At 49.1% G+C, this 27994-nt stretch overlaps 1 protein-coding gene across 4 annotated transcripts in view; it reads left to right on the forward strand.

The window, feature by feature from the left end:
- SENP7 (SUMO specific peptidase 7) overlaps positions 1–27994 on the forward strand; it is a 1147554-nt gene that overhangs the window by 929562 nt on the left and 189998 nt on the right. For all 4 annotated transcript variants that reach the window (XM_086934477.1, XM_086934475.1, XM_086934476.1 and 1 more), the window contains one exon: positions 2907–2959. In XM_086934477.1, the coding sequence (XP_086790603.1) occupies positions 2907–2959 (53 nt within the window). The remainder of the gene's footprint in view (positions 1–2906; positions 2960–27994) is intronic.

Below are 27994 nucleotides of genomic sequence, written 5' to 3' on the forward strand. Positions count from 1 at the left end.
CGAAATTCCTGGGCCATTGCTGCAACAGGTCAAAGGCTTTAGGAAGGTAATGCTGTGTATTTTTGACACTGTTCTAAATTCCTCAGGCATGCCTTTGAACCCCAAGGGTCTGCAGGGACCTCCGGTCTGGTTACCTTCTGTGGATCCTTCCTCAGCGCCACCTGGGCCAACGGAACCTGCCTCGGGTTCTGCACGGACTCCGGTGGCAACTTCAGTTGTGGCTCCAAGTCATGTCCCAGTGAATTTGTAAACAATGGTCCTGACATCTCATGTGCCAGAGGGCAGTGTAGCGCTCCTGTCAGGTAAACTACCATTACTTCGCGGGCACTACTACGAAGTACCATTATTGCATGTTTTTTACTTCGCAGGATCTTTTTCTACTATTTTACTTAGCATGCTGTTACTTCGTATTTACCGTTACTTCGCAAGTGAATTACTTTGCAGACTATCAACATAGTTGTTTGGAAAAGGAGGCACTTCCTTTTCCAAACAACGACGTGCACCACTGACGACACGTTAAGCTGAAGAAGAGAGGAATCCCAAATGAAGGGGAAGAGAGGGACCACGAGGAGAGAGAGGTAAGTGGGCTGTGCAGTTTTTAGGGTCGTGCAGGGGGTAGTCTTTTAGGTTGTAGTGTTTTGTTTGTTGTTTGTGTAGTTTAGAGTAGTGTATTTAGGTTTAAGGTTATGTCGGGGGTCGTGAAGGGTAGTGTTTGGGAGTAGGGACTGGCCTGGGGGTCGGGGGAGGGTTGTGCAGGGGGTAGTGCTTAAGTGTTTAACGGTTTAGGGTAGTGTTGTGGTGTTTGTGTAGGGTAGTGTTTTAGGGTATAGGGAAGTGTAGGGGGTCGTGCAGGGTAATGTTTGAGTGTAGGGAGCAGACTGGGGAAGCGGGAGTGACTTGCAGGAGGTAGTGATTTAGGGTTTAGGGTAGTGCTGTGGTGTTTATGTGGGGTCGTGTAATAGGGTTTAGGGTAGTGTCGGAGGGGGGTTGTGCAGGGTAGTGTTGGAGTGTAGGTACAAGAGTGAGGGAAGGGAAAAGGTCGGGCAGGTGGTAGTGTTTAAGGGTTCAGGATAGTGGTGTGATGTTTGTGTAGTGTAGAGTTTTAGGGTTTAGGGTAGCGTCGGGGGGTCATGCAGTGTAGTGTAAGAGTGTAGGGACAGGACTGGGGAAGGGGGAAGGATGGTTAGGGGGTAGTGTTATAGGATACTGTAGAGGTGTTTCAGTAGTGTAGGGTAGTGTAGTGTTTGAGGTTTTGTGTAGTGTAGAGTTTTGATGTGTTGAAAAAGAAGAATGACTCACGCACCCAAAGCCATATTAAATGTATTTAAAGCATGTCGGACATATTAAAAATGATTAATGATTACGTGACTTTACAAAAAAATAAAAAGGGTTGTTAATTATATTTGCGATACTCCCCCACTCCAAAACCCTATTTCCTTGCCAATCCGTCACAGGGGATAGGATAGTATTAGAAATATTTTTTACATACTACGTTCAATAAAAGCGTTATAATGGTATGCGTATTAATTTAATGCGGAGAAAAAGCATTTAAAGTACATTTCCATGCGGTTACAATAGAAATGAATGCGCAGTTTAAACTTGCGAAGTAATGGTAATTGCGTAGTAAAAACATCGTAGTAATGACATGCGTACTAATAGCTTGAGAAGTAATGTCATATATTCTTCCTGTCAACGTCAGTGTCTGACCCCGACCACGGTAATACCTTGACTCCATTCCAGCGCACCCGGTTACTGTGCGATATGATTCAGACAAAACTCTTCCTCTACTACTGAGCCTTCCTAAGCAACTCAGTCATCTTTTTAGCTCAGATTCTGACCAAAGTTTGCTGCCACCTGATAATGACAATGGTGATAATGGGGATGATTTACCCCCACAATATGATGACAGTATTTATATGAACTTGTAGGATGCCAGTGAGCTTGTCACTTTCTCAAATTCAGAGCTGATTTTGTTCATTGTAGCTCCAACAGAGGAGAGGGCTTAATTTTCTTTAGTGTTTAGACATGTTGCTGAAGTCCTGGACCTACAGTTGCCTTCTGTTCAAATCAAGAAAAATGTTCTTACTGAGGTTTTGCACCTGTGCCAACCTGATTTGTGCCATTACTTCCAACTAATGAAGTGCTGACTGATACCCTGATGGGTACCACAGCTACGTCTTGCTCTTGCCCAGCACTGAACAGGCAGTTGGCTAGATGCCACAGACCGGGGCCTGGTGACCCAGAATTTCTTAAATAGCTTCCTGCTCCTGAGAGTTTGCTAGTTCAGACTTCGACCAGAAGAGTAAATCCTAATGTGTCCCCCAGACAGGGTGTCCAAAAGGATTGAGACATTCTGAAGTGTCTTCGTCTAACTTGGTTATGAGATTAACCATGCAGTCTGCCTATTAGGCTGCTATAGGTATGCCATCTCAGACATGGCCAGCAAGATCTTACTGGTGGTCCTGGAGGAGTTTTGAGCCTCTGTGGTTCAAACCATTCAGGACAGCCAGTATGCTGCCAAATATGTAATTCGGTCTGACCTGGATACTACTGATTGCTTAAGACAAGCAGTGCACAATAGGGATGTGCAGGCAAACCTTATAGATAGCAGAACCACAGTGCATTACTGAGCTATTTTCACCCTGGGTCAACATCAGTTTCGACCTTTATTCCAGAGGGTTGGCATATAGACCACCCTATACACTGTAACCGCTACAACAGCCACAACAGTCCTTTTGTTGCTGGGGATGTGGATCAAGCAAAAACCGTACAGGTCACCAGGGACACCATTCCTTTCAGTATTCCCAACAGCCCCCCCCCCCAATGTACATATGTATTTATGTAACCACAAGGTTCCTCTTTGCGGTGGAATAACATGCATCTTGTCTTGTGTCTTTTTGTCTTAGGGAATGATCAGCCCACTTCTGAAGCAGTTTCTTCAGCTTTAAAGATTTCAAAGGTATTTGCCTAATTTCTGTTGTTATTCAAGGCTGTATGTTTGCTGTTCATTCAGAACGTGATTATTATCGTCTTTGTCTCCAAGTAATTATAATATTATTATAATTCAGGTAAGAAGTATTTACCGCTATGTAATCTCATCAAGAACTTCAACGATTAGTAATGATTAACAAGATCTTTGAAATGTGCACTTATTGTAAAAATGGAGATGACAAAATGCCAGAGTTGTTTTTCTTGAGAAACATATTTTATTTGTTATGATTTGTGTGGTTTTGGGCAACAGTCGGTCTGAATTACACTTCTTGTCTTGAAGTAGTGTCTGAAGCTCGAACTTTAGATTGATTTTTTCCAGTTTTAAGATTATCAGTTCTGATTGAGACTTCTTCTAGTTTGTGAATTTTCCCAGGAGCCAGACTGAATTTAGAGATATTTTGACAGCAATTCACTCGTATGTTGATAGGTGGCGTAGTGTGGCTCAGTGTTAGATTGTTCTTGTGCGGACTGTGATGTTAGAGCCCCTACATCTGTGCCTTATCAGTGTGCTGACCCAGTTCCCCTCTTTCCATGCCTTTGACACGAATCAGGAGTTCATTTGAATCCTATCAGATTGACAGTTTTATTTCCCTTGTTCCAAGTCTACAAGGGACGTGTCCCTTCCGAAACCTGCAGGGTTTAAACCTTGCAAAAACTGAAACTGACAAATGTTGGGGACAGACACCCATGAGGTCTGTAACTGGTACCTCGACTCCAGGTATGCAAGAATGCTGAGGAAAGATGAATGAGAAGGCCAGCCACGACTACGAAGCCAAACTTGCCGTCCCCAGGGCCACTATTGTGACTATTTATCTTTGAAGCCCAGGAGTTCAGGTAAGTCGAAGAAATTTAAGAAACATAAGAAGTAGAAGCATGGTTCCACTTCGTCCTGCTTTTCCACCTTTTGGGAAAGAGGGACAAAGGGGACCCATGCTTGCCTCTAAGCCATGGAGGCATTCCCTCCGCTGTGAACCAATTCTGAGTTTGGTCCCAATACTCCCTACCTTCCATGGGCCCTAGGCCACCCCTCAGCAACTGCACATGTTGAAGATGGCTCTAGACTGGATTTATCTTACTCCAATGGACACTTATGGAGCATCTGCAGGCCCTAAGGATCTTAAGGTAGCCTCCAATAGGGTTACCCTGATGCTGACTGCAACTCAACCTTGCTTTGAGGCCTTCCCCGTCACTGAGCCTCCAGCACTGCACCACCACCACTTTTCTGCGCCTTGGCACAGAACCTGGCATTGGAAATGGAGCAAATGGTTTTATTGAACTGAGGGACTGAAGACCCCCCTCCCCCACACCTGCCCCTAGGCCATACACAGCACTCCTGTACACTTATTCGGACCCTGAATTCTCTTAACCTTTTGCTGATTATGACAATAATGAGGAGCCCTTTGATGAGAAGATTTATTTGAATTCACAAGATGCCAGTGAAGCCTGGACAGCTCTCAACCCAACCCAGCTATGGCAACAGAAGAGTTTGCCTCCTTTGCCACAGCGATAAGGAGTGCAACAGAGGTTTTAGTCCTTACACTGTCCATGCCAGAGGTGAAAACAACTGTTCTAACCAAGGTTCTCCATCCAGGCCAAACCAGTCAAGAACCTCTGCTTCCATTTAATAAGGTCCTTACGAAGGTTCTGTTCTGTCTGGTGGTCACCAGGGCAAAGCCAGGACATTACCCTCTGCTAAATAGACAAGTTACATGATGGCATAGACCCATGCCTAGAGATCCAGATTTCCTACTCCAAAAGCTCCCCACAACTCCCCGGAAAGAGAATCAAAGTGCATGCAGCTAGTCGCCAAGCATACTTTTTCTACTGCCAGCCTTGCCCACCAGTCCCTCAGTGCTAATTACCTCCAGGGCAGATACTTGCATGTGCTGTGGGACAATCAATCAATCAATCAATCATTGCATTTGTAAAGCGCACTATATACCAGTGAGGGTCTGAAGTTGCTGGGGGAGGGATGCTGCTACTGTTCGAAGAGCCAGGTCTTGAGAATTTTTCTGAAGGTCAGAAGGTCTTCGGTCTGCCGAAGGCGGATGGGGAGGGTGTTCCATGTCTTGGCGGCGAGGTGGGAGAATGATCTTCTGCTGGCGGTCACTCTTCGGATGCGGGGGGTGGTGGCGAGGGCGCAGTCTGTGGATCGGAGCTGGCAGGTGGGGCTGCAGAGGCTGATTCGGCTGTTGAGATACGCTGGTCCGGTGTTGTGGAGTGCCTTGTGTGCGTGGGTGAGGAACTTGAAGGTTATCCTCTTGTTGATGGAGAGCCATGTAGGTCTCTTAGGTGGGGAGTGATGTGGCTGCGGCGAGGGATGTCGAGGATCAGGCGTGCAGAGGCTTTCTGGATGCGTTGGAGCCATTTCAGGAGTTTGGCTGGGGCTCCTGCATAGTGTGTTGCCGTAGTCCAGTCTGCTGCTGACGAAGGCTTGGTTGACCGTCCTTCTGGTTTCGGAGGGGATCCATTTGAAGATCCTGCGAAGCATGCAGAGGGTGTTGAAGCAGGAGGAGGAGACGGCATTGGCCTGCGCCGTCATGGAGAGGGTGGAGTCGAAGATCACTTCTAGGTTGCGTGCGTGGTCGGTGGGTGTAGGGGGTGCTCCTAGTGCGGTCGGCCACCAGGAGTTATCCCAGGCCTAGGGGGTGGGTCCGAGGATGAGGACCTCCATCTTGTCCGAGTTAAGCTTCAGTCGGCTGTTTCTCATCCAGTCGGCGACGGTCTTCATTCCTTCGTGGAGGTTGGTTTTGACGATATGGGGCTCTTTGGTGAGGGAGAGGATCAGCCAGGTGTTGGATACCTTGCAAACAGTCCTGAATGAAATACGGTCAACCCTGCAGTGCCTTATGGATGGCCAAGACACAGCAAAGTACTCTGTCCAGTTGGTTATGGACACAACTGTCTTTCCAGGTAGGGCAGTTGGAGCTCATGTGGTGCTTCATTGCCATGCCTGGATTCTCTCTTCAGGCTTCTCCTCTGTTGTCCAACCATCTCTGATGGACATGTCGTTCAACAGCTCTAAGCTGTTTTGAGCGAAGAAGGACGCAGCTTTGTAAAGAATTAAAGAGAGCAAGGTCACTGCCCACCCTCTTAGTCGCGCTCCACCTGTTTAGTAGTTTCCCCAGCAGTCTCACCTCTTTCGAGACTTCGGTAGGGAATACTAGCTGAGGCACAGTCAGTATGTACCTCAGCAACATCAGGCCTTCCAGTCCTTTCTGATTGAGGCTGGGGATCAAGCTGACAGCGCCCAGACTGTCAATGACAATGTTCTACACAAACCTTAGCTCCCCTTTTCTGTGGCTGCCGCAAAACCACTTTAATTTACCGTTAACACCACATGATCGCCCAGTGGGAGACCACATTATTTTTTTACCTCCCTGGGTGGAGGAGCATCACATCCGGCCAATGAGTTCTCCAGATTGTGGAACATGGTTATTCCCTACCTTTCCTGTCTTATCTTCCGGATATGCCAACACCTCCCAAAGGACCACGTCCATACTCAGCAGAAGTTCTAGCTCTCATGGTCAAGGTTGACAGCATCAGAGACCAGCACTGACTGTTTCTCCCCATACATTCGAGTGGCAAAAAAGGATGGAGGCCTCCGTCCTGTCCTTGATCTGCACCCTTTGAACTTTTCCTTCTGGAAAGACAAGTTCAAAATGCTCCCATTGGCCCAAGTTCTGCCTGCGCTAGACCTTGAGAGTATATGGTGGCATGGGATATGCAAGATACTTATTTCTATCTCCCCATACTGCAGTTCCAAAATTCTATCTGTGGTTCCAGGTAGGCCAAGATCCATTTCAGTTGACCGTGCTCCCCTTTGCCTTACTAGTGCACCTCAGGTTTTTACAAAGGTGATGGTGCTGGTTACATCCCATCTGCAGATGTTGGGAATACCAGTATTCCCTACACCTTGACGACTGGCTACCGAAGGCTGGCTTGCCTCAAGCAGTCATTAGTCACCTACAGACAATGCCGACCTGTTGGCACAATTGGGTTTTTCCATCACTGTGCCAAAATCACACCTGACTTCTTCACAACGGCTCTTCTTCATTAGAGGCAACCAGGCCACTCTGCTTTTCTGAGCTTACCCTCTGTCTCAATGAGTCCAGGCCACTCCAGCAATGTTCTCAATGTTTAAACCCATGACAAGGGTCTTAGTGATACCAGCTCTGAAAGTTCTGGGCCTCTTGGCCTCCTGCATCCTGCTTGTGGCTCACACTAGGTCGCACTTGCGGGCTTTGCTGTGGGTTCTGGAGTCAGAGTGGGCGCAGCACCAAAGGGACCTTGCAGAGTTCATCCAGGTTTCGGAGGAGATTGCGATAGACCTGCAATGGTGGTTGCTAACCCACAACTGGACCAGCGGAAGGCCCCTCTCCCTATCGCACCCAGAGCTAATGGTTGTTATGGGCGCATCATTGACGGTTAAGGGAAGTCTCCTGGGAGAATTGGGGATTAGAGGACTCTGGTCTCTTGTCAGAATCTCACTTCTATATCAACCTGCTGGAGTTGTGAGGGATTCACTTGGCACTGAAGGCATTCCTCCCGACCATCAAGAGGGAACCTGTGCAGGTTCTCATGGACAAGACAACTGCCATGTAATATTGTTACAAATAGGGCGGGTGGTGTTGTGGGTCCTGTGTGAGGAGGGTCTGTGTCTGTGGAAGTGGCTGAATGCTCAAGGCATTTCCCTGATCGCCCAGCACCTGGCAGGATCTTAATATCCTTCCAGGTCAGATAAGATGATCTGCCGTTGCCTCGCGGATTACGAATGGTAGTTACATTGGAGGTGGCACAGGGCATCTTCCAGCAATGGGGAGAACTCTGACTCTATATATCTGATAGAGACTTCTAGCCGCAGATTCCTTACCCTAGAACAGAGGTCAATCAATCAATCAATCATTGACACTTATAAAGCGCGCTACATACCCGTAGGGTCTCAAGGCGCTGGGGGGGGGGGGGGGTGCCGCTACTGCTCGAACAGCCAGGTCTTCAGCTTCTTCCTGAAGGAGAGGTGGTCTTGGGTCAGGCGCAGGTCGGTCGGGAGGGAGTTCCAGGTCTTGGCGGCCAGGTAGGAGAAGGACCTTCCTCCTGTAGTCGCTCTTCGGATGCGGGGGACGGCGGCGAGGGCGTGGTTGGCTGATCGGAGGTGGCGTTTGGGAGCGTAGAAGTTGACTCGGCTGTTGAGGTAGCTCGGGCCTTGGTCGTGTAGGGCTTTGTGTGCGTGGGTGAGGAGGCGGAAGGTGATTCTTTTGTTGACGGGGAGCCAGTGAAGGTCTCTCAGATGTCCGGAGATGTGGCTGGTTCGTGGGATGTCGAGGATGAGTCTGGCTGAGGCGTTCTGGATCCGCTGGAGTCTCTTCTGGAGCTTGGCGGTGGTCCCGGCGTAGAGGGCGTTGCCGTAGTCCAGTCGGCTGGTGACGAGGGCCTGGGTGACGGTCTCCCTGGTCTCGGTGGGGATCCACCAGAAGATCTTCCGTAGCATGCGTAGGATGTTGAAGCACGCCGAGGAGACGTTGTTGACTTGCCTGGTCATGGAGAGGGAGGAGTCCAGGATGAAGCCCAGGTTGCGTGCATGGTCTGTCGGTTTGGGTGCGGTGCCCAGGGCGAGAGGCCACCAGGAGTCGTCCCAGGCGGAGGGTGAGGAGCCCAGGATGAGGACCTCCGTCTTGTCCGAGTTCAGTTTCAGGCGGCTGGTCGTCATCCACTCGGCTACCTCTTTCATCCCTTCGTGCAGGTTGGCTCTGGCGGCGGCGGGGTCGTTGGTCAGGGAGAGGATCAGCTGGGTATCGTCGGCGTAGGAGATTATGCTGAGGTTGTGTTTGCGTACGATGGCCGCGAGGGGGCTCATGTAGACGTTGAAGAGGGTGGGGCTCAGAGATGATCCTTGGGGGACGCCGCAGATGACTTCGGAGGCCTCTGACTTGTACGGTGGTAGGCGGACTCTCTGTGTTCTTCCGTCGAGGAAGGAGATGATCCATTCCAGCGCCTTGTCCTGGATTCCGATGTTGCTGAGGCGCCGTACTAGGGTGCGGTGGCAGACCGTGTCGAATGCCGCGGAGAGGTCTAGGAGGATGAGGGCCGCTGTTTCTCCATTGTCCATCAGGGCTCGGATGTCATCGGTGGCGGCGATGAGGGCGGTCTCGGTGCTGTGGTTGGCTCGGAAGCCGGACTGTGAGGGGTCGAGGGATCCGTTGGTCTCGAGGAAGGCGGCCATCTGCTTGTTGACGGTCTTCTCGATGACTTTGGCTGGAAACGGGAGGAGCGAGATGGGGCGGTAATTCTTGAGGTCGGTGGGGTCCGCTGTTGGTTTCTTGAGTAGAGCGCTGAGTTCGGCGTGTTTCCAGCTCTCAGGGAAGATGGTGGTGTCGAAGGATGTGTTGATGATGTCTCGCAGGTGGGGTGCGATGACAGCGTCGGCCTTGTTGAAGACGTGGTGAGGGCAGGGGTCGGTCGGTGATCCGGAGTGGATGGAGTTCATCGTGCGGATGGTGTCTTCGGTGCTGATCGGGGTCCAGGCGTGGAGGGTGGTGGTGGGGGGTGGTTGTTCGGTCATGGTGTGCGTTGGTTGGTTGTTGAAGCTGTTGTGTATGTCCGCGATCTTGTTGTGGAAGTATGAAGCGAGGGAGTTGCAGAGGTCTTGCGATGGGGTGATGTCGTTGTTTCCTGCGCTGGGGTTGGAAAGCTCTTTCACGATGTTGAAGAGTTCCTTGCAGTTGTGTGCGTTGTTGTCCAACCGGTCCTTGAATGCTGTTTTCCTGGCGGCGCGGATCAGCTGGTGGTGTTTCCGGGTGGCAAGTTTGAAGGAGGTCCTGTTGTCTGGTGTCGGTTCCCTTCTCCAGACTTTCTCGAGGGCTCGGCAGTTCTTCTTGGAGCTCTTGAGTTCGTCGGTGAACCATGGGGCCTTCTTGCTGCCGGGTCTGCTAGGCGGGGTCCTCAGTGGGGCGAGTTCGTCCGCGCAGTTGCTGATCCACTTCGTGAGGTTGTCGGCGGCCTGGCTGGGGTTCGCTGAGCTGGCAGGAGGGTGCTGGCTCAGGGAGGTGGCGAGCTGGTCTGCTGTGATCTTGTTCCAGCTTCTGCGGGCGGCCTGTTGCTGGTGTTGGTGGGTCGTTGTTCTCTTGAAGGTGAAGTGGACGCAGCTGTGGTCCGTCCATTGAAGCTCTGTGGCGTGGCTGAAGTCGATGTCTGTGCTGGAAGAGAAGACTGCGTCGAGTGTGAAACATTTTGATGCCGAGACCCGCCGGTTAAAATCTTTTAGGCATAAGGACGCTCTCCTGACCAAAATTTCTAGAACCTGGCACTCCTCATCCTCTACCACCATAAACGTCCCCAATTCCCACAGTAACTCATTTTTATGGTGGGGAAACAAAGTTAAACAGTGTTTAGCAAACATAAAGTTGGTGGGTGGGGGATGTAGTTTGGTATCAGAGACTTACTACACAGTTCAAACAAAAAGTCTCAAAAAAGGAATTACCTAAAAATTCACAATGGTACTTTTTCACAAATAAACATAATTTGGCAAAAATTATTTGTATGATGATACTTTCTGAACTAATGTGATGGGTTGCGCCTGTTATTCTCCAGATAGACGGTCAATCTGTGATTGCACCTCACAGTTTAACAACCAAATATTGCAATAAGCAACAAAATGGTGACCAGTCCAGCTTTGCAAAGGGCCCTCTACTGCGCAGCAACACATGTTGCTGCTTTTTAGTAACTAATAAACCAGCTGAGCTATAAACAATTTTTTTTGTTAAAATCTGCAGCTTGTGTGGCAGATGATTGACTATGTGGCAAATCTGTAATTAAGTGAAAATCGTTGCGGTTGCATAATCGCATAATCCCAGTGGCCCTGGGTATAATGGCTATAATTCATGGCCTGCAACGTGAGTGCATGCCATCGAGGTGAACCATACTGAATTTCATGGGATGCTGATGGCTTGGCTTTTACAGCTGCATGGAACTGGAGGTTGCTCAACATCATTCTTCGTAATTAAAACATACCATTTACAGTCAATAATGTTGAACTATAAGGTCTCGGTACAAAGCGCTGCGAGGCCTCATGGTAGTTACGCGCTATATCAGTTTAATTTTAATTTCATTTCATTTCTTTCACAGTGTTTTTCTGAAAAGGTTTCATTTTTAACATTATGAAAACAGACGCTTCTATTTTAGTAAAAACCTTAACCTGGTTCTATTAATTTGCTGCTGCTATTGAGTTCAGTCATGTTTAGGGGTGAGTGGAGGGCCTTGAGAGTGTGACCGATTGGGGAGCTCAAATGTGTGGCTAAGAACAAAATTTTCTGTACTTTTTAGGTCCTTTCACTGTCAGGTAGCTACATATAAAATAAGGGGCAGCTTAAATTAAAAATAAATAGAAAAGTGCTACTCTGTGGGCAATCCTCACTTCCATACCACCTCTCGAGGCAGATGCCGGGTGGGGAGAGTGTGAATTTTTACGCTGACTACGAGCGATAAGCGAGCAATTCTAAAAAGCAAATTTTAAAGCATACAATTTATCTTGTTTTTAATTTCATTTTAATTACCTGTTGTATTGTCCTAAACTGTAGCTGCTATCTATTTCGTTACTGCTGGAGCTGAATACTAGCTCACTACTCTGCGATTGTCTCCTCTGCACTTTGCACTTTAAATTTTTTTCTGGCACCTGAGGCGGAAAGCAGGGTGACCGTAGGCCTCTCCGACCTTTAATTCTTTCCCTTTTCCTACTTACCCTGAATGTGACGCGCTGCTCGGCCCGCAGTCTCCCGACCCATTCAGCCGTTACATTGAGCTGCTGAAGGGTATTCAGGGACCGGCAGGCCTGCAGTTCTGTGGCGGCCATCTTGGGGGTAGGCTGGCTCGCGAGGCCGCAGTCCAGTGGTGCAGAATAGCGCCGCCCGCAACGCCTTAAAACTACGTGCCCTTCTCTCCGCGCTGCGGAGGCGCCTAAGGAGCGCCAAAGGAAAGCCCGACTGCGCCCGTCAGCCTCCCGGAGGCGGGCGGGCCCGGCCGGGCAGGCATAGCTAGGATGTTAAAAGATACAAGGGATGAGCTGCTCTCCCTTAGGTCCACGGGCAATACCTGCTCTAGGGTTCTCCCCAAACTCCTTCGGACTAGTCACAGATGCTCGGCCTGTGGCTGGGCGCCAGGCCAGGGACTTGTCTCCTCTCTTAGTCCTCCTCCCAATAGCAGAAGGTGTTTGTTGCTGAACACTAGGTCTTTGGGAAGGCATGCGCTGGATATCCATGATCTATTAACGGACTCTAAAGCGGACTGTCTGTTCCTGACGGAGACATGGCTGGGAGAGGGTGCAGGACCTGACATTGCCACTGCCATCCCCCCGAGCCATGTTATCTTCAGGAAGGACAGAATTAGTGGCAAGAGGGGCGGTGTTGCTCTAGTCGTTGACAGGCGCATCACTCGCTTCATTCTTCCCATGGACAATATCACTGGGTGTGAGGTTCTAGCCTTCTCCCTTGCCTTCTCTCCTCAGCAATCATGCATAGGGCTCTTGGTCTATAGGCCTCCGGGCCCAATGGGCACTTTTCTTGAAGAACTTCATTCGGCTATTTCCACACTATGCCTTAGATCTAATCACTGTCTGCTCCTAGGCGATTTTAATATTCATATGGACATTGTGGCGGATCCCGACAGTATAAAACTCAATGACATCACCTCATCCTTAGGGCTTATCCTGTATCTTCGGTCCCCCACGCATTGCAAAGGTCACACATTGGACCAAATCTTTTCCACTATCCCAGTTGACCTGATCTCTCTCGCTCCTGTGCTATGGTCTGACCATTTTTTGGCGGATTTTCAGATCCCTCTTAAAGAGAGGAGTGTCTATAGTGGACAGTGGCGTGAAGCTCATCCCTCCAGAGCGTTCCACCGGGTTTCCCTGTCTATGCTGATACAGGCCTTAGACATGCACCCATGCCTGCTGACGGGTACTCTGGAAAAGGACCTTGAGCTCTTGCAGGGCTTGCTGATTCAATGGCTAGCCGACCTAGCTCCCCCTGTGCCCCCTAGGACACGATCAGTGAAAACATCTTCCCCCTGGTTCTCACCTGCACTTGCTACTAAGCGTCGGCAATGTAAAAAAGCCGAAAGGGTCTGGCGTAAGCACTACGACGTTAGCGCTAAAGAAACCTACAGGGCCTTGGTTAGAGATTATCACCAGGACATCACAGCTGGTAAAAAGTCCTACCTGGCTACCAGAATAGAAGATGCTTCCAGTTCCTGTAAGGAAATTTTCAGGATAGTTAAGGACTTTATTTCGCCTCCGTGGTGCACCCCTAAATCTAAGCATTCTGAATTCTGGATTTCCGAACTTGCTGACTTTTTTTCCAGCAAAATTCGGACTATCCAGGCCTCTTTTGGAACTATTGATACGTCTCCCATTCCTGCCCCGTGTTCTCCATATCTGTGCCCGACCACTGTGGGTCCTGCCCTGTGGAACTTTCCTCCTTTGACTGCACAGGCCTCCTTAGATCTCCTCTCCAAATTGAAATATGGCTCTCTGTCAGACCCGTGTCCTGCCAGTCTTCTTGCACAATTGGCCCCTACGTTAAACCATCTTATCAACCCGATACTCAATCTCTCTATTAGTTCGGGTGAGGTCCCCTTGCCATGGAAACAGGCATTCATCTTGCCACTGCTTAAGAAAACTAACCTGAATCCAGAATCCCACGCCAATTACAGACCCATCTCCCTCTTGCCAGCGCTCGCGAAAGTGGTTGAGAAACATGTCCACACCACCTTGTCCCTTTTTCTCGAGACCAACGACATACTCCATAAGTCGCAGTCTGGTTTTCGCTCCAATCTGAGCACTGAAACAGCTCTGCTCGAGGTCACCGAGGTGATTAAGGAAACCTTGGACAATGGAGGCAAAGCTATGCTGGTGATGCTGGACCTTTCAGCGGCTTTCGACACCGTCCCCCATGACCGCCTTCTTTCTAGACGCTGGGAGATTGGTCTGAGAGGGACGGTGTTCCAGTGGTTTAGGTCCTTTCTTTCGAATCGCCAGCAAACGGTCTGGGCCCCCCCTTTTTCGGCCGCCGTGCCGTCCTTGGAGGTCGGAGTTCCGCAGGGCTCAATTTTGAGCCCTTCGCTCTTTAACATCTACATGACCCCATTGGCGTTCTTGGCGGAGGATTTCGGGGCCCAGATCGTCTTGTATGCAGATGATACACAACTGCTGTTTACGTGTGGCAAGGGCTGCGATTTTGACGGGCCATCCATTCGGGGCTGCCTTGGGGCAGTGCTTGACTGGTTTAGTCGCAACAGCCTCAAGTGCAACCCCGATAAGTCAGAGGTGCTCTTCTTTGGCGGTCCTGCAGACCCCCGTTGGAGGGAGTGGTGGCCTACTGCCATGTTAGCTGCTGCCAGCGATTCAGGGGCCGCTAAGAATCTGGGCATTCAGATTGACAATAGCCTCTCTTTCAGGGCCCAGGTGTCTGCTCTGGCCGGCAAGTGTTTTGCGATCCTAAAGATGTTGAGGAAGTTCCTGCCGCTTCTTTCCTTCGAGCATAGAAAGATTACGGTACAGGCCCTGATAGGCTCTCGCCTGGATTATTCCAACGTACTATACCTAGGCCTCCCGGACTTCCTCCTTGCGCGTCTCCAGGTTGTGCAGAACTCGACGGCCCGGGCCATCTTTGGCCTTACTAGAAGAGCCAGGGCCAGTGAACTTCTTAAATCCCTTCATTGGCTACCTATTAAGAAGCGGATTACTTTTAAAGCCCTGACCATTGCCTTTAAGGCCCTTCATGGTACTGGTGCTTGTTATCTTCGAAAACTGATCAGATTCTATCTTCCTTCCAGATCCTTGCGTTCCGCCACCCAGGCCAGGGCAGTCACCCCGGTGATCCGTCGTGCCCGCTGCGGGGGCGGTCCTTCAGACATCTCGCCCCCGGCTTTGGAACGCTCTTCCTTTGTCACTCAGATCTAACACCAGTCTGCTGGCATTTAGGAAGGATCTGAAGACCCTGCTTTTATGCAATAATTCGTGGGTTTTTTTCCGCACTCTGTTAGCTCTCCCTGTTTTACCTTCCACTTTGGGTCTGTGAGGGTCTTTCAGCGCCGGGACACTTTTCGGAGTAGCCGTGCGCTATAAAAGTACCCTCTCAACATAACATAACATAACATGCAATATAGTACATTATTAAACCTCTAGTAGTTAATCCACCTTAAATGGTCTGTGTCTAACTAGAGAGACACAGAATTAAATCTTGCTTGGTGCAGTGGAGAATAGAGATGTGTGTATTTTTAGTGCTACTAGGTCACAGCCTGTGACAGAAAGCACAGTGAATATGTAATTCGTTATTATACTTGCATTACACAGGATAAGATAAACTGCTACAAAATGCGCAAAATGTTTTACCATAAAATGGTTCTTCAAAATATAGATTTTAGTAATACCCAGACCATATGCAATGCAATTTTTGTACATAACTGTCTCTTCAACACCTCCTCAGGGATAGTAAGCGCTATGTAAATACAATTAAAATTAAAAGCAATCACTTCAGAACTCAGTTGTGAATTCAGAAACACCTTTTCTAGTAAGGTTTTCAGAGCATTGATACTTTTTGTGAAAATTAATTTGAATAGGAAACTGAAGTACCCCACCATTTTAACTTATTGTCAACCCCCATAAATTGCATCAGGACTACTAATCTGCGGATAAAAATGCCCCTATAGGAAAGTCATAACAGAAATTTGCAATGTGCATGCCAGATACATGACCGTTTACAGCAGCAATGTGTAATGCATATTACCAAGTGCTTGAAAACTTTCCTGGGTATAAAACACTCATATTCTTCCAACACATTTCACCACAATTTCTTTTCTGGCTTGCCAGCCCTACCCCAGCTTTCCCTTTTTTCTTACTCCTCACTGGCCTTCAAAATCTCAGGGATAATAAGCGCTATATAAATATAATTACAATTAGAAGCAAACACTTCACAGCTCATCAACAACCTTTCAGTGAATTGATCAAATAAAGCCAGTACCGGCTCCCAAGCATCCATTACAGCATTAAATTGCCCTTTACAATTTCAAATCAACTCATAGTGCATACTTCCATCCATTCAGGCAAGCAGGCATCCTGGAAGGAAACCTTGTGTTCCAGGCATATGAGCTGTAGATCGTATATATAGATCGCCATCTTGTGTTGGGCTCGGATGTTTGCACTTTGTTTTTTTCTTGGTAGAAGTCTTTGTAGTCACGAGGTAGGTCACTCCTCCTTAGGACGATAGTGCGCATGGGCATCAACTCCATCTCTAGATTGTTTTTTTCCGCCATCCGGTTCGGATGTATATAGCGATGCTCCGGTTCGGGATCGTCTTCGAACCTTTTCGACGCGCAATCCTTACCACTCGACGGTATTGTTTTCTATCACGTTTTCCTTTTCGACATGTATTGTAAAAATTCCAGTACTTCGATCGACGCGGGCCGTGAGGCCTACCCGCACTGACCACGCAAGCAGTCCATAGAACAGACTCCATTTAAAAAGCGCCCCGTCTGTGGTGCTAAGTTCCTACACTAGGACTTGCACGAGGTCTGTAACCTCTGCCTCTCTCCGGAGTACGAAGAAACCACCTGCGAGGCCTGTCGATCATTTCGATCGAAGAAAACGTTTTGTGACGGCACGAGATGAGATGCAGCACTAGTCCAGTGCCGGATATCTTCGGAGACGATTCGGAATTCTATCCCAGCGCCAAAGAAGAAGGGCACATTTCCGTGTCTGAAGCCGACAACTCCGACATGGAAGAGGACTCCAACATCACTCCGGCTCAATGAATCGTGAGTAACAAGCCCCAACTGCCCACAAAAACACCAAAGACTCCAGTTACACCTTCGCCCTCGGGCTCAGGTCGACACAGTGATACTGTTTATGACTCCCCGCCTTCGAGACATAAAGACAAACCTTCCGGCTCGGGATCGAGCCAACCCCGTCCAGGTATCGAACCCCTATCTTCGGCACCGAAAAACAAAGCCAAGTCTGATGCTCCGCTGTCTGCGCCGAAAACATCTTCGGCACCGAAAGACTTAAAAAACCAAAAACTTCTGAGCCAAAACCACCGAGACCGAAAGCTTTGGAACAGACACCGGTTAAACCGAAAGTAACAGAGCCGAAACCAATTACAGAAAAAATTTCGGAACTGAAACCAAAAGAAAAACCTTCGGATCCGAAACAGGGAATTACTAAGTCTTTGGAATTGTCACAGCCTGCACCGACCCTAAAAAACTCGGAAGCCCTCATAAACAGACTTCATCTAAAGAAATTTCTCCACAAGTCTTTGGATCCATAGCAAAAACAATTACATATTGGCCCAGACACTGGGGAAACTTCGGACAACCCTTCCCAAAAAACAGAAGCTGGACCTCCCTGAAGACTACCACATACCTTTAAAGAAAAAGACATGGGTACTAACCCTCTACCCCTTACATACCTCCCTCTCCTCCACCTTTTAACCCTCCTCTAATAATTTCACCAGCAAATTCACCACCACCACATTTTTCACCTGGGCAACAGGATGATAATGAGGATGGGAATGGAGCTGGAGATGGGGATTGGGAAGGAGATGATGATCAGGACAACATTCCACGGGACCCAGACCCCTGGTATGATTATTATAAAGACCCGGATCATACTAATGACCCAGATCTATAGCTCTCCAGACCATCACCACCCAATGATAATATCGGTTTCGGACAACTCATTAATAAAGCTGCTCAATTCCATGGGGTGGAATTACACACTGGCCCCTTGGAAGAGGATTTGTTTGTCAAAACTTTTGCTCCATCACAAAAAAGCACTAACACACTACAAATGCTTAAGGGGATGATAAAACATGCCAATGAGGCAATCAAAGACCCTGTCATTGCTAGAACACTTACGCCGAGGGTGGACAAAAAATATAAAGCTGCTCCTACAGACCCAATTTACATCCGGGATCAGGTGCCTTTAGATTCGCTTGTTGTTTCAAATGCACGAAAATGGGAAAATTATCAGACAACAAGTGACGCCCCTTCACCTGACAAAGAATCAAAACTTATAGATGCATCAGGCAAAAGAATTTAATCTCAAGCGACCAATCATTGGCGCATTGCCAATGCACAAGCTCTCCTGGCGCGGTACGATAGAGCTCACTATGAAGAGCTAGAAAAACTGATGCAACACTTACCAGACCAATACAAAGCTAACGCTCACGTCCTCATTTAAGAGGGTAAACTTATAAAACAAAATCCATCAAATGTGCCCTGGATGCAGCTGATACAGCCTCGCTTGCCAATAACACCAGCATCTTGCTAAGAGGATGTGCTTGGCTCCGCATCTCAGGCTTCAAACAAGAGGTACAGTCAGCACTTATTAACCAGCCATTTGTTCCAGAACACTTTTTGGTCCCACAATTGATTCTTCATTGGAAAAAAAGTTAAGAAAGACACTGAGACCGCTAAAGACATGGGGGCATTACAACTACCCCATAACAGAGGTTCCTTTCGTCTCTCCTTTTATAGGGGTGGCTCAAAGACTGCTGCATTAAAAAACACGGCCTGGTCTTATAAAAGCCCCAATCAATCCTCCTCATCCAGAGGATATTTTCGTGGCAGATACACAGGAAATAACAATAGAGGAAGAGGCAGGGAAACTCCACCTTCACTTCCCCTACCACCAAACAGAGACTTCCCTCCATTACACCACAATTCCACTCCTGCCGGGGATGGCTAACACAGTTCCTACCTGTCTGGAATTCAATCACAACAGACAAGTGGGTAAGACAAATTATCCAGTATGGTTACTGCCTGGAACTCACCTCTACCCCTCAAACATCCCTCCCAGACAACCTACAATGTCCACAGAACATCTAACACTTCTGAAACAAGAAGTTCTCACTCTATTACAAAAATATGCAATATTCAGTCCCCCTACCTCAACAAGGCACAGGTGTTTACTCCCTCTATTTTCTAATCCCCAAAAAGGATGGCACTCTCAGGCCCATATTGTACCTCAGACTACTAAACCACTTCCACATGGTCACTCTTCAACTGGTGCTTCCACTACTTCAACAGGGCAACTTTCTCTCCACACTGGATTTAAAGGACACCTACTTTCATATTCCCATTCACCCGCTCACAGGAAGTATCTCAGGTTTGTGGTAGATGGTCAACACTACCAGTTCCAGGTCCTCCCATTCGGGGTGACTACAGCATCCGGAGTATTCACCAAGTGTCGTGCAGCAGCCCACTTAAGAAGACAGCACATTCATGTTGTCCCTTATCTATACGACTGGCTTATAAAAGCCAAGTTACACAGCAGCTCTGTGCACCACACACACAAAACAATCCAACTGCTTCACCACTTGGGATTCACGGTGAACCTCACCAAATCTCACCTCCAACATACAACAATATCTTGGGGCCACAATAGACACTTCAAAAGCTCTAGCATACCCCAATTCAGTCAGGATAAGTGCCATACAATCTCTAATACAAAAATGTCAACCTCAACACTCACTACCAGCACGAGTGTTCATGCAGTTAATCTGGATGATGGCCTCTTGCATCCTTTACAGGAGTGTTTGGCACGTCAGTGGAACCAGGCTCAATGTCAGCTAACAGATATGGTGTCAGTAGACGACCACACACATCTCTCTCTACAATGGTGGAAAACAAAAATCTTTTCCAATGGGCGGCCGTTTCTCGGCCCAGTTCCACAGATAGTACTAACAACAGACGCATCGCTCACCGGCTAGGGAGCTCGTCTTCAAACCCATATAAAAACAATTCCACATAAACTACCTGGAATTGCTCACAATCTTCCTAGTGTTAACATCTTTTCAACTCCACCTCCTAGGCAAAGCTGTCTTGGTACGTACAGACAACATGACAGCAATGTATTACATACAGAAACAGGGAGAGACGCACTCTCTCCAGCTTTCGCACCTAGCTCAAAGAATATGGAGATGGGCCATTCCTCCAAATATATATCTCCTTGCAGAACACCTCCTAGGAGTACACAATCAAATTGCAGATCTACTCAGTCGCAACAACAGTAGATCCACGAATGGGAACTTCACCCTCAAGTTCTGCTTCCATTCTTTCAAACGCGGGGACACCCAGAAATAGACCTGTTCGCCACACACCAAAACTAAAAAAAATGCCCAAGCTTCGCATCCAGGTATCCCCACCCATTGTCCAAAGGCAATACGCTATGGATGAACTGGTCAGGCAGATTTGCTTACGCTTTTAAGCCTCTCCCACTCTTTCCATTAGTGGTTCGGAAACTCAAACTGCATTACCTCACAATGATCCTGGTTGCTCCAACATTGGCCGGACAACCATGGTTCACAACCCTCTTGGAACGATCAGTAGTTCCTTGTCACAGCTACGCCTCTCACCCAAACTTCTCACTCAGAACCATGGAGAGATAAGGCATCCAGATCCCAATCAACTCAACCCTGCATTCTGGCCCCTGAAGTCCTAGAGTTTGGCTACCTTAATTTACAGCCAAACTGCATGAACATCATTAAGGAGGCTAGACGTCCTACCACTAGAGCTTGCTGTGCCTAAAAGTGGAAAAGATTTGTAATTTACTGTACAAATAACAAAATAAGCCCACTAGGTGCTTCTGTTCAAGACATCATCTGTTACCTTTTGCATCTACAACAATGTAACCTAGCGTATACATCCATTAGACTACATCTTGCACCAAAACAGACAACATTTGTCTTTGTTTAGGGTACCAGCTATCAAGGCATTTATGGAAGCACTTAAAAGGATAATTCCACCTAGAGTTCCACCCTCTCCAGTATGGAACCTAAATGTGGTACTTACCAGACTCATGGGTCCCCCATTTGAACCCATGCATATATGCGAATTGCAATTTCTATCATGGAAAGTGGCTTTCCTAGTCGCAATCACCTCTCTCAGAAGAGTCAGTGAACTCCAGGCATTAACCATACAAGAACCATTTCTCCAAATCCATCATAACAAAGTGGTTCTTAGGACTAACCCACATTTTCTACCTAAAGTCGTCTCTGCTTTCCACCTTAACCAGTATGGTGAACTCCCAGTGTTTTTCCCTCTACCAGAACAAGCTCTTCACACGCTAGACGTGAAAAGAGCGATACTTTACTATATTGAAAGAACAAAATCCTCTAGAAAGACTAAACTACTTTTTGGTGGCTTTCTCCCCCCCTCATTAAGGCAATCCTATCTCAAAAACAGCGACTTCAAGGTGGAATGTTAACTGCATCCAAATAAGCTATGCTAAAGCTAAACGCACTTTAACCATTCCCCCCCAGGGCTCACTCCACACTTAAACTAGGGGCAACTATGGCATTCTTAGGGAACATTTCCCTAGATGACATCTGCAAGGCAGCGACTTGGTCTACACCACACACGTTCACAAAACACTATTGTATATATGTGCAAGCAAACCAACAAGCTAGTGTGGGCCAGGCTGTATTAAGAACACTCTTTCAAACCACTGCAACAGATACAGGAAGCCACCGCTAAGGAGGTAACTGTTGTATAACCTATGCAGAAGTATACGATCTACAGCTCATATGTCTAGAACTGAATATGCTACTTACCTGTATACATCTGTTCTTGGCATGTAGAGCTGTAGATTCGTATACCCCCCCCCCCCGATACCTCTATCTGTTCCAGTACTAGCTTATTTAGATACCTTACACATGGACATCCTTTTCCTATTACTTACTAACTCCATCATAACCCTCGAGATGGAGTCGATGCCCATACGCACTATCGTCCTAAGGAGGAGTCACCTACCTCCCGACTACAAAGACTTCTACCAAGACAAAAAGAAAGTTCAGCAAACATCCAAGCCTAACACCAGATGGCGATCTATGCACAAGTAAACAAATCTACAGCTCTACATACCAAGAACAGATGCATACTGGTAAGTAGCATTTTCCTTAGCTGTCTGATCAGCTCTGCTTTCACAGCACATGAGAACACTCCCTGGATGGCACTGCCGCTTGAAGTAATTTAACTTTCATAATGAACCATCAAGGGACCGTTTTCTTTTTCGAGATTCCAGGCAGAAGTGAGGCCAGGGAATGTGAGACCCCCTTCCCATGACTGCACGGCCCCCAAGGGGGTCGCACCCAACAGATTGAAGACCTCTGCCATAGAATAATCCCCCAGTGTCAGGCTGCATCCATAAATTTTTCATGAGCAGTACCATGTGCGCCGGTAGGTGGCATTGTTCGGCTCTACGTGGCATTGTCGGCGTCTGCACCATAAGTGACATTCGTGATCCCTATATAGGTACCATCCCGGTGTGCTGACGTCAGTCCTTTTCTTTCCGCACCATTCAGCGAGAACCAGGAAGAGCTACCCCCAGTCTTTTTTGACTGACCCTTTTTCTACCTTTTGTCAAGATTGTTTCAATTCCTTACCTTTGAATTTTCCAGGCGTCAGGCTGGATCTGGAGGTAAGGAATTTGCAGATAGAGTCTCTGCCAGATAATGCGTTACCGAAGGAAAGTAACTTGTTCTTTAATCGGTGTAGTGGCTGTGTTCGACAGATGACAGTGACAGACCCACATTTGGTGTGCTTCTGGTGCTTGGAGCGCGACCAAGACTTCGGTCGACTGCCGTGCCATGCACCCCAAGGCCTTGAGAAAGTGGTCCCTCAATCTCCCCGATGCTCAGCACTCAAGTTCTCAGTTGAGCGGAGGGTCCTGAGATCGTTCGTGGAGCTCCATGTGCTTGTTGTCGTAATTATCAGGGAAATCACATGGGGCCCACAGCTACAAGAAGAGCAAAACAATTCAAAGATATCTTGGACTACACAATGTCTGTCAAAGTTACCTGATGAGATGAGGGAGCAGCAGCATTTGAGGCCTAGCTCTGTGGTGGAGCCTCCACCTGGGCCATCGCCGACACCTCCCTGAGTTTCCGGGAGCTGGAGCAACCCCTGCCCAGTTATAAGAATTCTGTGAGGCCATGCACTTCATATTTGGGTGATCCATCCCTGCTGGAGCTCATTCAGGCCCTTCAGGTTCTGGAAGAGCCATTACTGGTCCTTGACTGGTGGGTTCACCCTGGCCCAATTCGTGCCCCCTGGGTCCGTTTATGGAGCAGGCCTGGTAAAGCCACCTTGACCTTCCCGGGTGCCTGCTCCAGTGCGAACACCGCCTCTGCCGCCCCTTTGGCGGCACCATCCCCATCATTCTCCAACAACGAGCCGGACGGGAATCTTCAGACTCCAGCTCTAGCGCCGATGGGATCAGAACCCTCATGTCAGAGCCAGTGCCTTATTCGGTTGATAGGCCTTTATTGGGTGATGATTTGGAGGAGTCTGTGAACCCTGATGGATACCAGTTAGAAGAGCCTGAGGACAACTGGTAAGAGGATCTGCCAGATGCCAGTGGACTGGACACCTTCCTAAACATTAACCTGGTCTGTCACCCTACTATGGCTGCGGAGGAGAGTGCCTCATTTGCAGTGGTGGTGGGAAGGGCGGCTGAGATCCTAGATCTTACATTACCCTCAGTGGCAGTCAAGACGAACGTCTTGATGGAGGTCTCAAGCCAGGAGTTGCCTCCATCATTCAATGAAACCCTTAGTGACGTCCTGCTCAGGGCCTGATCCAAGCCCTGCACAGCGGATCCTGTGCATAGAATAATTACCCGCCACATTGCCCTGCCCCAGAGGACCCCAGTGTCCTCACCCAACAACCCACCATGGAGAGCTTGGTGGTCCAGCCTCCGCCTCCAAAGTTAACTCCAGAACATTCCATACCACTCCACCGAATAGAGAATCCAAAAGGCTGGGAAGAGGATGTTATTTTCCACCAGCCTAGCACTAAGGTCAGTGAACACAGTGTCCTTCTTGGGCCAATACACCAATACCATCTGGGACTCAATTGTGCAAGTGCGGCCCATGGTCTTGGGGAAGAGGCCCAAGTCATACTCTCTCAAGCAATGGCTGATGGGAGAGATGCAGTCAAGTTCACAATGTGATGTGGGCAAGACATGGCAAACTCGCAGGGCAGAGCGATTTACGTAGACGCCATGCCTGGCTGAGAACCACTGGCTTCTCGGGGGACTGGCTCAGATCTTTCCTTCACCAGCGTTCACAGTCCGTCCACCTCTCCACCTTTTCCGCACCTTTCACTTCCCTCTCCTGCGGTGTCCCACAGGGCTCTGCACTATCCCCTCTCCTTTTCAATTTATATCTTCAACCACTTTTAGCCTCGCTCCGCAACTCCCCGGTCACTATCTTTAATTATGCGGACGACCTTCAGTTAATTTTTCCCATAGACTCCCTCCCTTCCTCCCGAATCAATTTCCAGTCCACCATGCTGACCATTGCAGAGTGGATGTACCACAGCCACTTAAAGCTGAACCCCACCAAGACTGAGCTCGTCTTGGTGGGCGGCCCCAATCACCCATGGAATACCACCTTCTGGCCTACATCTTTGGGGACTGCACCCACTCCTGTGAGCTCAGTCAAAAGCCTGGGGGTGATCATTTCCGAAGATCTATCAATGAGACCACATATCAACGCGGTTACCTCTGCCTGTTTCTTCCACCTCAGGCGGATCCGCAAGATCAGCAGGTTCCTTACTGAAGAGGCCCTGACCCAGGTTGTCATTGCGCTCATCACCTCCAGGCTTGATTACGCCAACATTCTGTACGCAGGAATTCCTGCATGCCACCTCCACCGACTTCAGCTGGTGCAGAATCAGGCTGCTCGCCTGATTTTCTGCCAGCCCAAACACCAGCACGTCACTCCCCTCCTCCGCAGCCTGCATTGGCTCCCTGTTTCCAAACGCTGCACCTTCAAACTGGCATGCACTACCTTCAAGGCCCTATCGGACGCAGCTCCCAGGTTCATCTCTTCGGCCTTGTCCCGTCACATTCCTCCCAGAGCCCTTCGCTCAGCATCACTAAACCTCCTTGAGGTCCCAAGATTCAAAAGAAAAAAGCACGGAGGTCTGAGCTTTTCTGTCCTGGCTCCCTCCACCTGGAACACCCTACCTTCCTCTCTCCGTCTCTGTCCAACGTACGACTGTTTCCGTACACTTCTAAAAACCCTGCTCTTTCAAGCTGCCTATGATTAATCCCTCACCCTGGATCAACGCTATATGTCAATGAGCGCCAAGAAACCGCTGGTGATAGTGCGCGTAATAAATAATTTTAATAGAATAATAATAGAATAGAACCCTGGCTGATGGACATGCTGTCTGATGGCTTCTGGCTGTTTAAGCGAAGGTGGACTCCGTGCTAGAGCGCTTTAAGGACAGCAGAGCAATGGACAGGTCCTTGGACTTGTCCATGACCTTTTGCCAACCCCAGACCCAGGGCCGGACTGGGAACTACAACCGGCCCAGGCAAAGCGCTCGGCGCCCCCCCACCCCCTCCCCTCCCCACTCGAGGGGGTTAGAGGTGCTGCCGAGCTCATTGCCGGGCTGGTTTACAGCCGATTTTGGTACAGGGCCGATTTTGCAGCAATGCAGCAAAAACAGCCATGTAACAAAAATGGCTCTGAGGGGCCCAAAACTGGCCTCCGCCCATGCGGCGCACCAGGGGATTGCCCGGTTCCCACTATGGCCTGTCCGGCCCTGCCCAGGCCGCTTTCCACCCCTTTTGTGGCCTTGGTAGGGGCTTCCAACCACGTCTTTACAAACCTTACCAACGGGAGCAGTAAACCGCACAATCTTTTTTGTGGCCGATGACACGGTTCCCACAGACCAAATGAGCCACACTGCCAGTGGTCGTTTAATCCACCCCCTCCCCCGATAGCCACAGCCGCCAAACCCTGTTAGTATACCTTCCAACCATCATGGGCATCCAGTGGGGGGCAGGATACACCATCACCTGCACCACTGGAGTTTAATAACATCAGACGGTTGGGCTTTGCAGCTCGTCCAAAGGAACTACTCTTTCCCCTTTGTGACTACTCCCCTACCCATCCCACCTACTGTGACAAGGTTCCAGAGGACCACCCCTCCTTGCTCCGTGAAAAGGTGTTAGCTCTTTTGGCCAAGGGAGCTATAGAGAGGGTGACAGCATCAAAAGTAGGTTGTGGTTGCTATTCCTGCTTCTTTCTGGTTCTCAAAAAGGGCAAAGGCATTCGTCCTATTCTAGACTTGCGCCTCCTCAATCTCTTCTTCAAAAAGGAGAAATTCAGAATGCTCATGCTCACTCAAGTCCTGTCTGCCCTGGACTAAGGAGACTGGATGCTATCACTGGACGCTTATTTTCTTAGCCCTATTCTGCCTGCCCATAGGCGTTTTCTAAGGTTCACTGTCGGCCAAGAGCACTTTCAGTTTGCTGTGATCCCTTTCGGCCCTACCAGTGCCCCTCAGGTGTTCACGAAAGGGATGGTGGGGGTTGCAGCTTACCTGCAGGGATCAGGAATCCCAGTTTTTCCCTACCCGGATGATTTACTGTTGAATACTGGCCCACCACAGGCGTCTCTTGCTATCAGACTTTGGCAAACCATTTGCTTTCCAAAGTCACACCTGATTCCTTCTCAGATGCGCTCTTTCATTGGAGCTATTCTGGATACAGTACAGTTTCAGGATTATCCTCCTGAGAAGTGAGTCCAGGATATTCAGACTATGATATCAATGTTTTAACATCTATCCTGGATTTCGGTGAGACTTGCTCTGAGGCTGTTTGGCCTCATGGCTTTCCGCATCCTCCTTGCCATGCATACCAGTTGGCATATGAGGAATATGGTGGGACCCAAAATACCAGTGTGCACAGCATCAGGGTAATCTCTCTGACTTGGTTCAGATCTCAGAGGGATTTGCGAAAGACCTTCAGTTGTAGCTAATGAACCGTGATTGGGTCACTGGCAGACCCTTCTCCCTTTCCCAACCAGAGCTGATTGTTGTGCCAGATGTCACTTCTGTGCTTTAGCAGCCATCTGGGAGAGGTGCATATTCTGGCAGAATCAGGACTCCACATTAACCTGTTGGAGCTCTGAGCGATCCACCTGACATTGAAGACCTTTCTTCCTTCAATTCAGGGAAGGCTGGTACAGGTGTTCACAGACAACACCAATGCCATGTGTAATTGCAACAATCGGAAAGAAACAAGTTAGTGTTAGATTCCTTACCTTAGAATATCCCCAGGCGTCAGACTGGATTCGGAAAGTTTTGCGTAGCAGTACCATTGCGTCAGTAGGTGTCGTTTAGATCTCCGCGTCCGTCGTAAGCGTCGTGTTCGCTGGGATGACGTTGTTGGAGTACTTAGACCCCTCCCTTGCGCGCTGACGTCAGTTCTTCTTTTTTTCGTGCCAGCAAGCGCAGATCCGGGAAGAGCAGTACTTCTAGTCATTTTTTGACTAACTTATTTGATCATTTTGATTGATTCTCGAGTCGGCCTTCGACTTGTGGTGCCGATAGGGATGCCTGGTTTTAACCTTGCGAGGACTGTCACTGCTTGATGTCGGTGACATCCCCCACCTTCGGTGCCTTTACTGTCTCGGGCCGACCACAATGATAAGTCGTGCCCCGACTGCCGGGCCTTGACCTCAAAGGCTAGGTGGTAGCGCTCCCGTAAGCGGCTCGAGCTCCGGCAGTCGGCCCGGTGCTGCTCGAGGTCCCGGTCTAGGAGGAGGTTGAGGGACCAGTCGCGGGTCGTAGTCATCGCCGCTCGACGAGTCACCACCACTCGTCGGGCTCCAAGCCCTCAGGTAAGTTGAGGCACTCGAAAAAGAAGTCGAAGAGGCGACATCGCTCTTCCGACTCCCCCCGACGCTATGCGGCCGGGGGTTCGGGCCGCACCGCCCATGTGGCTCCGTCGGAGCCACAAGCGCTGCATCCAGCTCCATACCCGCCAGTCCCTGGGCTGCGCGTGACGCTGGAAGAGATTTGTGACTTCCTCGTGGCCTTGAGGACTCACTTCCCTCTGTCGGGCCCTGTCGAGGCGCCTTCGGGCCTCGCAGGTCCGTCTGGGAGCCCTAGCGGGCCGGCGCCTCCAGCCCTGGCGCCGTCGACGACTCCGGTT

The sequence above is a fragment of the Lissotriton vulgaris genome, chromosome 8 (assembly GCF_964263255.1).
Source record: "Lissotriton vulgaris chromosome 8, aLisVul1.2, whole genome shotgun sequence".
Classification (NCBI taxonomy): domain Eukaryota; kingdom Metazoa; phylum Chordata; class Amphibia; order Caudata; family Salamandridae; genus Lissotriton; species Lissotriton vulgaris.